Genomic DNA, 12,951 nt, shown 5'->3' with positions numbered 1-12,951 from the left:
AGAGACGGATGACGTGGGGCCGAGAGGGATGTTTTTTTAAATACCTGGTGCTTTGCGGTTAATTCATCTCTTAAGCGCGTGACTAATATTCATCATGACAAAGCACTGGCGAGCAGGTCAAAAAGGATCAAACACAACAGGAAGTTAGAAAAGAATAAAAAGGGGTGGGGGGGGGAAAGTAAAGGGTTCAAAAATAATGCATCTGAGGAGACAGCGAGCCAAAGTGTGGAGGTGGGGGGGGCGGGGGAGGAGGGGGGTTCAAGAGGAAATAAAGAAGCAAATATCAAATAAAAACTGTTGGACAAAGCAGTTTGAAAATGTGACTGAATTCAGGGCTGAAGCCTGAAGCCAAATCAGAGTCATGTTTACAGACTGTGTGACATGACCTGACTAAATACACAGTGTGGGGGAATGAGAGACAGATACTGTAGTGGGGATGTGACGTGCAGCAACACTGGGATGAAACAGTTTGCTTCACCACTGTCCTGATGACTTTTCTCAGTAACAGGACCTGGAATTTGGAGTGCCAACATTTTGGTAGTTTGTGATGACAAATGATTTCCCATACATGAACCGGTTAACAGGTAAGAGACGCATCGTTTATGTTAGTGGGGATTCAGGTTTTCCACAGACGCCTTCTGCTGCCGTGACGGCAGAGTGTGTGCAATTACCTCGTCGTCCTCCAGGCGGCGCTGCGTGTCCGTGATGAATTTAATGTACTGGGTGGTGAGAGTCATCAGCTCGCTGTAGCGGGTTCTCAGCGTGACGTACTGAAAGAATTTAACTGTGTTCACTTATTTTCTATACAACAATCCACACAGCAATGACAAAAAGTCACTCAACTAAATTAAGGTTTTCTGGTATTTGAACAGATCCAGGACAGAACTTTTCCCGTATTTCCAAACTTTGTACAAATATAAGCTAATCACAAGCTTATTTAAAGTACGGTTTTCATATTCATGAATCAATCTTCACATCTAAATCTCAGCGAGAATAAAAACAAAAGTGCATTTCCCTAAATGTCAAACGATCACTCGAAGCTTTAACAAGAGCCGGTGACGATGAGGCATCAGAACTGTGTTTGTAACACCCACCTCTTGAATGATATCATCGGACGCACACTCCATTTTGGGCTTCTTCAGAGGGGATGCGATGGGATCCTGGAGGGCTTTGTATGTCAAAAGCTGGAACTCGTAATCCTAAAAAAAAATTTGAAAAGAAATTTAAGTCAAGCCGGGAAACAAACTTTCTTTTGCTGTAAAATTGAAAATATCAGTGTATACCTTGACTGAGTCGATGTAAGCCTTTGCATTTTTCTGGCAACCTTCAATCTTGTCTTTGTTTTTCTCAATCTCGTCCAGGAGTTTCTGTAAATGTAAAAGTAATAAATGATATTTCACCATTAGTGACATCTTTTTTCTTACACTTTTAAAGCCTAATTCTGCTAAATAACTCACATTCATAACAGCCAGCGAGTGATTTAAAGTCAGTAAGAAAAGTTTTTATGATGCCGAAACCCTGCTACAGCTCAGAGTGACCACCAGAGGGCGCAGTGCCTTTTCCTCCCAGTTACCCCACACAGCTCATTCTTCCCTGTTACATTACCTTCTCCTCTGCCAGCTGCTCCTTGAGAGCCTTGCTGTCGCCGACCGGCACGGCTTGGATCTTCTCCTGCCTCTGCCTCGCCTCTCCGAGCCAGCGGATGAGCCACTCGTAGCTCCCGTGGTAGGAGTTCATGTTGCGGCCGAGCAGGTCGAGCTCCCGCTGCCTCAGGTCCATCTGTGCGAACACGGCCTGCCAGCGCTCCAGGAGGCTGCCGACCAGCCGACGGTAGTGCTCCAGCTCGGCGTCGCGCTCGCTGTGAATCTTCGTCATCTTGTCGTTGATGGCTGTCGCCCTCTTGAGCTCGTCCTGAAGGCGGTCGAACGCCACCTGGTCGGTCTCGGCTTCAGCGCGCAACGACTGTCAGAGGAAAAAGGAAAGTCATCACCTAAAGTCCAGTTTAAAACCAAACCGGGGGCAGACTGGTGCATCATTCATGACACGGTGCTGAATTAAATATGAAAAGTGATTAAGGATATGAATGAATTGTAAACATCTCGACAGCTTACCTTCAGTTGATTGCGTTGGTCCTCCACTTCCTTCGAATCAGCCGGCACTTTACTGACTTCGCGCAGACGAGTCTCATAATTCTTCAGCGTGTCTTCGGCATCTTTAGTGTTTCTGATGACGACGTCAATGGTCTTCAGCCTGAAGACAAAAAAAAAAGAAGAGGTTTATACTTTAGATAAAAAGCAGTCACAGCTTTAAAAGCATCAGCGGGCGTTTAGAGAATCCCAAAAAGGCTCACTTGTCCAGGTAGACGGAGGAGAGGCCGTAGATGTGGTCCATCTTCTTCTGAGTGATGTCCAGCTCGGAGCGCAGCATCGGGGCGGAGCTGGACTGCTGAGGAGACGCCAGAACCTCCTCCGTCTTCTCAGACACGGAGTTCAGGTCTTTCTTCAAGCCCTCCAACTCAGACTGGACTTTCTGTCAGAGAAACACAAGAAACAAGTTAAGAGTTTAATTATTTGTTTTCCTTCTGCTACTGCCTGTCTGTTTTTGTTTTTAGTTCCGATCATGATACCATCTGCTCGGCCGTCTTCAGCGCGCAGGATTTCAGCGGCTCCTGGTCCACGAGCTGGCGAAGACGCGTCACCGTTCGATTCTCGCAGCCCTCCAGCCTCAGACGAAGGTCCTTGATCTTCGTCAGGTAGATCTTACACACAGTCTCGTCTTGCTCTCCTGGTTGGAACAAAACATATTGATGAAATTAAAACAAATTCAGGATAAAGGAGCTGTTTTTTTAGTTTGAGTTCTAAATTACACGTAAGATACAGCTAATAATATCAAACAAATACATAAAATGGTATTAGTTTTAGGATTTGAAAGTTATTCAGTCATTATTTGTTCAGAATCAACTGTATTGTGGTGCAGTGTTTTTAACTGAAGCCCCTAAAATCTAAAACTTAAATAATTTTTTTAAGCACTGGGGCTTTAATACAATTGCTATCCATGATTTATGAACGTGTCTGTGTCATTTTGCAAACATTAAATGTACACCTTCATGCTTAATTGGTTCCATATTGCCAAATTTTTCACAAGTGTTAATTTATCAGTTCGCTGACTTGTTCATTCAATGATTAATACTGACAATCGGCTGCCATTAAACCCATGCACAGAGAGAGGAGTGTACTCATAAGCCAAGTTAGGAGGAATACGAAAAATCTGAGAGGATGATGAAGCTGATTGAGTTAATGAATGAGATGAAACATGGCAGCACAGCAGCCCTCAGTGCACACACAGTCTCATTCAGCCAGTCCAAAGCTCTCACTGCACGTCGGCCGCTTCAACTTAAAACGCCTTACCTGCTCTGGGTGGCACATAGTCTGCAACGTGAATCCAACAGTCAACTTACACACCGATGACCGTGAATGAATTTCAACTTAAATGCCTGAGAAATGGTCTGATGACAACACAATCTTTAAACAGTGTTTCAGGCCATGATTTACCTTGCTTTGATTTGCTTACCTTGCTCTGCAGAGCTGACCATTGTGTTGTAGTGCTGGTTGGCTCGGTTGTAGTTGGACTCCACCTGCATGCGGTCCTCGGCCCCGAACATCTCGGAGTCCTGGCTGTCTCTCAGGAAGTCCTGGTAGTGCTGCTCCAGGTTCCTCAGTGCCAGTCGGTACTCCTCCACGCTCAGGCTCTTAAACTTCAGGGGTGCAGATGAACAAGGGAAGGAAAGATGGATATTAAACATGATGAAAACACTCGTTCAATACAAAGCTGGGCTGTATTATGGTATAGTAACTAGTAGAGTGTAAAGGTATATGTTTGGGAAAGTACGTTTTTTATCCTCTGTCGACAATAATCAGATCAAATTATGATAAGGAAGAATATTCTCTGATGAATTCAGCAGAAACAGAAGATAAAACACTTAAAACTACAACCAGAAAACAAATCCACTCTCCAAAGCCCCTCCAAATTATTCATTTCAAGTTTTGTTTTTATGTGTACTATACATAAAGGTACATAACTAATAGACAAGCATAAATCAAATGTAGTGGTGACGACATGTGATGTAACAATCTTCCCTCATGAAGGTTAAATTATTCCTGTTATATTTTATAAATCTGGTGTTCTTTAGTGATTTAAAATACCTCCTGTAGCACCTTCTCTGTACTTTTTTTTTTTCCAGTGTTTTGTGTCGTTACCATGGAGACGTTCCAAGTGTTGATGATGTTGATGTCTCTCATCAGGTATTGCCATGACAACAGGCTCCTCATGTCCACAGACATTGTCAGCCACATGGTCAGCAGCCTCTGGAGGTTTCCATCCAGTCTGAGGAGGGTAAGGCAGGAGGTTAGTGCCCTGACTCTCTCTGTGTGTGTGTGTGTGTGTGTGTGTGTGTGTGTGTGTGTGTGTGTGTGTGTGTGTGTGTGTTACGACGTCCACCAGGTAACCTTTGACTCGGTTGTCTGGTATTTGGTGCTCACCCGGCAACGCTGTTCACAGCATCCTTATTGGCGGGTGGAACCAGGAAGCAGATGGATGGAACAGACGCCTCGCTGCCTTTATCATTGAGCACCCTCCACTTGTAGGGCTGCGAGTTGTTCAGCAGAGCACATTCGTCTCCTTTGTGAACTGTGATCTGGAAGAAGATGAAAACAGATGTCTGACTGCTAAAAGGACAGAACTGTATACCGCATATTTCTTTATTTTATATGGAAAAAAAATGTAATAGGTCAGAAGTTAAACAAAAGCTGGACACGGATATTAGATTCTTAGAATTTCTGTGAAAAATTTGGAAAATACCATAAACAAGTTAGGTCTCCTTCTTACCTCCATCTGTTTGAAGTCACAAACTGCCTGGACGGGCTGTTTTCCTTTTATTGGGGTGGCCGGGTTTCGTGGCTTCAGCTGGATGACCGTCTTGGCTCTCCGCTTCAGGCCTTCCAGGTGAGTTTTAAACTCGTTCAGTTGTTCTTTCTCATCCTGTGAGGACCACAATAACAAACAGGTTACATATGCAGAAAGGCAGAGTTTTCCCCATTTCAAACTCTAAGAAAAAGAAATGTAATCTGAAGAGGAGTTCCCAGAAACGGTGACCTCTCACCACAGTGCTGAAGAATCTGTTGCAACTTTCCTTTAAAAGATGTATGGCATCATTTGCCATCACACAGTACTAAATATATTATGACAAGTGATGATAACGTGATGTGTTTAAATGGACAATAGAAAAGTGAATGAACCCACAGCTGCGTCCTGCAGCAGATCCTCCAGCCGTGTGACTGTGATGGCGCGGTCGCACGTGTACTTCCTCTTCATCGTGTCCTGCATCTTTTTCATCTTCTCCTCGGCGTCCTTCACGTCAGAGAAAAACTAGACGAAGACAGAAGAGAAATAAAGTTGTAGTGGTGTGAAAGAAGTCAGAGCTTTCTTCACAACGACAGGCAGAAATGGTGAGACAAAAACAAAAAGGGCGCCAGATTCAGTGACGCGCAGCTGCTTTGTGCTTTACGCTAACTCTCTGCGGAAGAACTGACGACATTAACTGGGTTCAAGGCTGTTTTTCAGTGAAAACGGGTCTTCGGGTGTAAGTGAGTGAACGTACTTGGAAGTAGGCAGTGTTTTCTTTCAGGTGGGCTTCGACGCAGCAGCACAGCTGGAGGATCCAACTCCACTGAGTCTGCAGGGCTGCAGTGAAAGCCTGAGGAGGGAGAGGACGGACGGGAAGAAAAGGGGCATCAATGAGGAAGAAACAATCATCTGTGAATGTCTATTCATGTTCGCAGCGCAGCGAGTCTCACCTCGATAGTCTTCCTGGCCGGATGTCCGTCTCTCAGCAGTTTGTCTCCTGTGGACTGGACGCTGTTCATTTTCTTTTCCCTGAGCTCCAGCTCTCTCATCACACCCTGCTCCACGGAAACAACAACAACCAGGGTCGTATCACTGCCTTCATCATCATCATCATCATCATCATCATCATCATCATTGCCGCTGCAGAGCTCCGAGGTTAAAACCTCTGAGAACATCACGCTGTTACTTTACCGAGTAGTTTTCTTTCTTGGCGGCCATGTTGGTGTTTCGCTCGCTCCAGTCGTAGTTCACCTCCTCCTCCTCTTTCTCATTCAGCCACATCAGCTCTTTGGTTGCTGCGGTGACGAAGCCGTGAAGCTCGACCAGGTAGCGCAGGCGGGCCTTTGAGGAGTTCTGCGGTGACACAGAAGAAACATTGATAAAAGATTTGTTCAGAAGGAACGTGGAAGGGATTAAAGGGTGCCAGCATCAAGTCTCGGGCTGCTTTTGAGTCTCCATGATGCTGCAGGAAGATTAACATCACAACTGCTCAGTTTCTGCCAGGGTTTAAAATCAAAAATAAATGTCTTTATTCAGAAATCACAACTCACAGCAGCCATATACTTGACAAGAGGTCAGTTTATCTTTATTATGAGTGTATTTTAATTTTTTTTTTACTTACCAGGAGCTTTCCGTACTGCAGCTCCAGTTTTCCCAGATAGTCGCGGTATGCAGCTTTACTGACCGGTGAGATCTGACTCTGCAGCAGATGGGAGGCAATAAGACACATTAAAAACAGGGGAATCAAGCAACCACTCACAGCAGGAATGAGAAAAAAAAACGAAAAACTTCATATAAACAGAAAAAGAGGAAAAACACAGTTTTTATGAATCTCCCCGAGGGGATGAATAAAGTATTTATCTAAAATGCACATGAAACAAACTGTGTTAAAGCGCACAGTCTCCACAGCGAAGTTCACAATGAACAGTTACATTTGCATATTTCAGTCCATAAATATCCACGACATTACTTCTAATATTTTTTGACATCATCCACGCTTCTAGTTTAATGATTCAAAGAATCAAACACTTATTCGTAAACACACATTTCTTTCGATAAAGTCTCCCTCTGCTCCACCCGAAGTACATTCCCCTTATGTTCCTCGTAAACACACCTCGTCAGCCTTCGCCCTCTCTATCTTGGAGCGGAACTCCTCCACAGACTGGTGCAGGCCTCGGTGGCTGCCCAGCTGGCACTCCACGGTGGGCAGGTCGGAGCCCCACTCCCCGTCGTCCACCCGCCGCTGGTTCTCCTCCACCCAGCCCAGCAGGTCCTGGGTGTAGCGCAGGGTGACTTCGTCCAGCTCGGGCCGCACCCTCATGGGGGCCTGCTGCAGGACCTGGGCGGTGTGGACCTGAGTCATGGGGATCTGGGTGGTCGTCACGCCCGACTTGAGGCGCAGGTTGTACTCGCTGCGGAGGTTCACCAGCCTCTCGTGGAGACGATAAACCCTACGGTCAGAAACAAAAGCTGTATGTCAGTTACTGATGAAATATTTAAAATTTAAAAAACGGTTTTTTTTTTTTATATCTATCTCAAAATTTCTCAAAGTTTAGGATTTTCTTGTTTCATATCAAATGTTTTTAGCTGGAAAAAAACTAAAAAACATTTTACTGAATTAAACATTAAATGATTATTAAAAAACACACTTTTGTAGATTAACTGATGAAAAAAGTAGGTAGAAATTAAAAGTTTGTTTTGAGTTTAATGACGAAATAAAAGTATTTAAAGATTGTTTATTTCTTTTGCACCTGCGATACATCTGTTCAGCTTGGAGGTGGCGTCCGTCTTTGAGCAGCTGGACGTCATTGAAGAGGAAGCGGATCATTCCCTCTGCTTTTTCCAGATCCGCCTCCACCTCGGCTGTGTGCTGAGGAGGTTTCCCCGAGTTCATCATCCTCACATCCTGCAACACGGAGGAAGGAAAAAAAAAAAATGCATCCGTCATTGTGGCAGCGATAATTTATAGAAGGGCTTTAGGCAAAAGAATATTGTTATGTTTTTTTTTTTTATTGTTATTATTATTTTGAGCAAAGTTTTGCATCTCACCGTCTGCAGCAGAGTCTCCACCTGGTTGAGCTGCTCCTCACACACCCCCGACTCCATCTGGACCTTACTGACGATCCTCTGAAGCCGCTCCAGCCTGCAGGGGGGGAAAGGGGAGGTCAAAGGTTAAAAAGCACTTCAGGAAAAAGGTCAACTGCCAGGCAATCGGTCGCTCCATCTTACTGTTTTTTTTTTTGCTTTCTCGAGCAATATAGATCAAAATTTGTTTTAAATAATATATATATATATATATATATATAAAAATTTAAAAAAGACATCACTCACGCGGTCCTCTGGCGGAATAAAAACTTTAACTCGTATCCCTGATGCAGGAACGCCATGATAGATGTTAAACTCTGTCTATCCACCAAAGTAGAGACGAAAGTAACCAAAAGCAAAAGCTACGCCCTGCCTACTACCCTGTGATCCAAACAAGTTTGAGCTACTGTCTGATGACTGTATTATCATGAGATTGTTGCCAAGGTGATGGAAATTCTGTCATGTGTGTACTTCCCATCCCCACAAAAACCAACTGAATATAATTTTATAACCAAACTGGACTTCGTCATTAGGGGATGAGTCATCCTCAGTTCTTTCATGCCTTGTGGTTTTTGCAGCAGTTTTTTTTTTTTCCGTTCATCTGCAGTTTGCTTTGGCAACACAGCGTATGTGATGAGGTTTAGTTTTGTTGCCTGGTTACCTCTCAAATTCAGTCCTGAGGAGCCGCTCTCTCTCCAGTATGGCGACGTGCAGACGACCCCACTCCTTCTCCACGTCGAAGGGGTGGTAACCTGGCGGCACTTTGACCTGACCGGCCTGGACTGCACCCTGCACAGTAACAACCACACAAAGTCAACTACGGTTAAACAACATTACCTGAATTTTGACACTTTTTTTTTTTTTTTTCTTCTGACTGTGATAAGTACCATCTAAACGACCTGCTGAGAAAAACTCACCTCGAAAGATTTGTAGATGTGTTTGGAGCGGTTCTTATCGGACTCTTTTGCAGGAAGCTCCGTTTCCTTGAACTTCAGAAACTGACGCCAGAGAACCTTCAGATGAGAAACGCAACAAATAAGCTGAGCGTCGGCTTCTTTTTCGTCGTGACATCGTCTCCCGGATCCACTCACCTCAATCTCCTCGTAGCTGGTGGGGAACTTCCTCTCCTCGAAGACGAGGATGTGGTGTCTGATCCACTGCAGCAGCATGGTGACCAGCTCGTAATACTCCTGCCAACGCAGCTCCAGCTCCTGAAGATGCACACAGATGTTCAAGATTAATGGATGACAGAGTAAATCACGTCGGACGCTAGCTCGAGGTTGTTGTCGTTTCCTGTTGCGACGAGGATTTTGAAAATAGGTAACGAACAGATAGCAGAAAGGGAGGCGAATGTCGACTGAAATATTCGACCAACGGTAGGTTTATACCAACATTCAACATGTGGCGAGTCGGACTACAAATACTTTGAAAATTCATAATTTTAATAATGTATGAAAAAAACTGTAGTTGAATATTTATGACTTTTTTAGCTTGCTTTCCGTGTCTTTGAACTTCAGTCCTGCTTTATGATAATGCGATAATGTTAAGAGCAATATATTATATTAAGGTAAATTGGCATCTTCATTCGTTATCGCTGTGTTACGAATAAAAATATCGGCCAAGCTTACAATCACGACAATGTAAAAATAAATAAATAAGTACGAATTTTTCAGTTGTTTTCTGCCATTTGTTGTTGAAGATGTAAATCAACACCCGCTTTCTTGTCTCTGCTACTAACAAACCTTTAAACTGATCTGAGAAGAACGATTACTTGATGAAGAGGAAGAGGAGGACTCACGTTGGCTTTGACACCATCCTGGACGTCTGGTACTCGGGGCATGGCATCATACAGGGAGGAGACATATGTGATGAGGGATTTCTCATCTGGATGGGGCACGTCCACATCTGTAGAGAGACACAACAGGATAAACGAGACTGTTAACAATGCTGGGAGGAAAGAGGAACAATACAGCAACTGGAAATTGAAAACAATGCTAACACCCTGATTAATAATACATTTATTCATATAGCGCTTATAAAGTGCTTCACGGAGTTAAGAATTATCAAACTATTAAATTGGGTAAAATAAAATATTAAAACACAAAAACATTCACTGACGTATTTGTTGCTGTTTTCCAGCAGAAAAATATCAAACGTGAATACAATTTTTTTTTTTTTTTTTTTAATTTTTTGCAATTCAGTTTTCTAATATGTAAAATTGTGCTCTCATTACAGTTTAGGTTGTAAAATTAAAGAAAAAAAAAATCCTCCGTTAAAAACTTATACTTGAAGTGCATTGACCCTTTCAGTGGTCAATACTAATAGAAAATTTATTCCGAATGTGCCTAGAAAAAGAAGAAAAAAAAAAAAAAAGAGACTAAACACATGTTCAGATCTTCCCTCCAGTAAATTGTTCAGGGTGCCTCGGCTCACCTTCAGGGTCCAGCAGCCTGGTGACGCCCAGGTCTCTGTCTGCCACGCTGAAGGCCTGCTCCAGGTTCTCCTGGTTGGACTGCCGGTACACTTGACTCATATCAATCAGAGTGGGCCTGCGGGCAGCGAGGCAACAGTGAGTCAAATAACTTACTGCCAAAAATGTGTGCGAGTGAGAACATTTCAGTGGGAGAGAAAATTATTATAACTAGACTTGGCTCTAATCTGAGCAAATTCTTTCACTGTTTGAAAATAATTGCCTGCTGATGATGATACTCTGAATTTAACCCTTTTTCCTCAATAAAGTGTCAAAAAATAGTTAAAGATGTCTGTTAAGATTTCCCAGAGCACAACGTCATGTCTGAACTTAATTTGTCAGATTAACAGTTCAAACTCCAAACATACTCAGAGTGCTGTTATTATTGACACACAAAAAAAGCAGAAAATGCTGCAAATAGAAAAAAACACTTTAAAAAAAACGATTAAAATTATAATTTGATCATCAAAATCGATGCCAATTAAATGTCTTTCACATGAATAATCGATTAATCTACAAACTGCTGCAGCTCTACTGGCATGTTAAAAACATATGTCATGTTTCATGTTGCTGGAGGCGGGTCGATTATATCCTCCCTGATATCTTCTTAATAACCGGGCAAGCAAAGACACAACTCCCACTACCAGGGAAGATCAAAAATTCCCCCATCAGTTAATACACAAGACAGACACACTGCCTTTCACTGCCTCTTGCCAGGGGGAGACAAACATGCAGCAACAAGCACGCAGCATGTCAGAACTTTTTGAAGATAGAAGTGCATCTCATGCCCACGAATACCAAGAAGAAAGACACTCAGGAGTTTCTATAAGACCACATTTATACTGCTCATACACTTGCACGACTCTCTGGATGTAGTACTCCCGCAGCGGTTCTTTCTCCATGTAGCAGGCCTGTCTGTACGAGAGTCTGTCTCTGCTCAGGTGGACGGCTTGAGAGTCCGATCCCAATTCGTGCTCCTCGCCCTCGGACCCCCGACTGGAGTGGGCCCTGTGGCCGCGGGAGCTTCGGCCCGAGTCCAAGGAGTTCTCCCTGGGGATGTCGTCGCACAGCATGATGACCCGGTCGTCCAGGTCGCTGACGGAGCCCGCGGTGCTGCTGGAGGCGCTGTTCAGACGCCTCTTAGAGTTAAACTTCTTCTTCAGGGAGTGCATTGTGGCGGCAGCCAAGTTTTCAAAGCTTTCCAAGATTTCGATTTGAAAAAAACCGGAAAATGTGACACTATGGAAACATAATAAAAAAAGTTCCTTCTTGCTTGTATCCTCGAGTCACTCCTGCTGCTTTAAAAATCCTCCTCTTATTTTCTCGAAACTCCTCGCCGCAGCTCTCTCCGCACATCCTTCCCCTTTCCCTCCACGAAGGAATCTACAGCAGAGAGGCGAGCGCAGCAGTGTTTTGCTGCAACCTGCCAACCCACCAGTGAGCGTAGCTTCGGGGCAACCTTTCCTCTCACAGAAGTGAGATACACCCAGACCGTTGAAGAAAAGACTCTCCTTTTTCACACGGAGTGATGCCAACTCAGGCTCTGCTTTGTATCCTGTTACTGCTGTGTGTGGGGGTGTATGTGTATGTGTGTGCGCTCCCACAGGACTTGTTTGTCTATGCAAACACATTCTCGGAGTGGTACTCCACCCAAACTACATGTTCGGAGTATAAAAGTCTCCTCCTCGGGGCTCGGTAGGTGGTTATTAAGGGAGCAGTTTCCTGACTGAGGAGGACAGAAGCGCTAATTCACTTCAGTTCATGTCAGTTCTAATGGATTGTTATTGTGAACATTTTTTTTACATCAAAAAGTGTTGACAGAAACTAATTAAAAGTTTTAAAAATGATGGTAAAAATGTGACTGTTTTCATCTGAGCTGCAGTCTTTTTAGCTTTTTTTTTTTTTTCCTAATGCAACAGTGAGTGTCCGGAAAGCAAACAGATGGATGTTACAGAAATGTTTAGGAAGCGCTCGTGGACACTTTGACACAAATAACAATAAATAAGATTCAGTTCTAAAAAGGTAATTTGGCTCTTATAATATCCAAATGTTTGCTGTGAAAAAGATCTGTTCTTGACCTTAAAGCCAGTAAGTAGTTAAAGAAAGTCTAAATCACTTACAAATAAATTCATAAACACATACACTTGTCTTATATTTGTGTAGATGAATTATATAATGTGTTCCCTAATGCAGATAATAATTTAAGGCTAAATGGTGGTGTTGAATGAACTGAATGTCATGAATGAATGAATGAATGAAATGAGGAGTTCTAAGTCTGACCGGACATTTATGTTCGTGTTTGATTTACAATAACTGCTCAACATTTTGCCCCGACACGTCTGGTGACTTCGTGAAAAGCTCAAATATGAATTTGGCATTCCTCTCTGAACATATTGCAATAAATTACAAAAAACGACATCACGACACGAAATATATACAAAAGGTCACAGAGACGACCTTTGAAATGAGTGTGAAATTCATGTCCTGCGGTGTTT

General features: G+C 43.4%; 1 protein-coding gene across 15 annotated transcripts in view; it reads right to left on the bottom strand.

Moving 5' to 3' along the window:
* The window catches only part of pleca (plectin a), a 94,532-nt gene that overhangs the window by 13,026 nt on the left and 68,555 nt on the right, over positions 1-12,951 (bottom strand). For 9 of the 15 annotated variants that reach the window (XM_069176254.1, XM_069176256.1, XM_069176263.1 and 6 more), the window contains 25 exons: positions 10,420-10,535; positions 9,785-9,891; positions 9,078-9,197; positions 8,904-8,999; positions 8,648-8,775; positions 7,951-8,044; positions 7,653-7,807; positions 7,016-7,352; positions 6,524-6,601; positions 6,094-6,255; positions 5,853-5,957; positions 5,657-5,752; positions 5,299-5,424; positions 4,885-5,037; positions 4,539-4,693; positions 4,257-4,383; positions 3,571-3,754; positions 3,408-3,428; positions 2,627-2,784; positions 2,351-2,529; positions 2,112-2,250; positions 1,606-1,962; positions 1,284-1,367; positions 1,095-1,199; positions 672-770 (listed from right to left, as the gene is read on the bottom strand). In XM_069176254.1, coding sequence (XP_069032355.1) covers positions 672-770; positions 1,095-1,199; positions 1,284-1,367; positions 1,606-1,962; positions 2,112-2,250; positions 2,351-2,529; positions 2,627-2,784; positions 3,408-3,428; positions 3,571-3,754; positions 4,257-4,383; positions 4,539-4,693; positions 4,885-5,037; positions 5,299-5,424; positions 5,657-5,752; positions 5,853-5,957; positions 6,094-6,255; positions 6,524-6,601; positions 7,016-7,352; positions 7,653-7,807; positions 7,951-8,044; positions 8,648-8,775; positions 8,904-8,999; positions 9,078-9,197; positions 9,785-9,891; positions 10,420-10,535 — 3,481 coding nt within the window. Of the gene's footprint in view, positions 1-671; positions 771-1,094; positions 1,200-1,283; positions 1,368-1,605; positions 1,963-2,111; positions 2,251-2,350; positions 2,530-2,626; positions 2,785-3,407; positions 3,429-3,570; positions 3,755-4,256; positions 4,384-4,538; positions 4,694-4,884; positions 5,038-5,298; positions 5,425-5,656; positions 5,753-5,852; positions 5,958-6,093; positions 6,256-6,523; positions 6,602-7,015; positions 7,353-7,652; positions 7,808-7,950; positions 8,045-8,647; positions 8,776-8,903; positions 9,000-9,077; positions 9,198-9,784; positions 9,892-10,419; positions 10,536-11,308; positions 12,424-12,951 lie in introns of those variants that run through there. The other 6 variants (XM_069176255.1, XM_069176257.1, XM_069176261.1 and 3 more) reach the window with 2 other exon arrangements.

This window comes from Embiotoca jacksoni, unplaced genomic scaffold (genome assembly GCF_022577435.1).
Source record: "Embiotoca jacksoni isolate LCO1_2020_lvr unplaced genomic scaffold, fEmbJac1.0.p SCAF_7, whole genome shotgun sequence".
Taxonomy (NCBI): domain Eukaryota; kingdom Metazoa; phylum Chordata; class Actinopteri; family Embiotocidae; genus Embiotoca; species Embiotoca jacksoni.
Note: the sequence above shows the minus strand (reverse complement) of the source record. Positions and strands in the feature narration are given on the sequence as shown.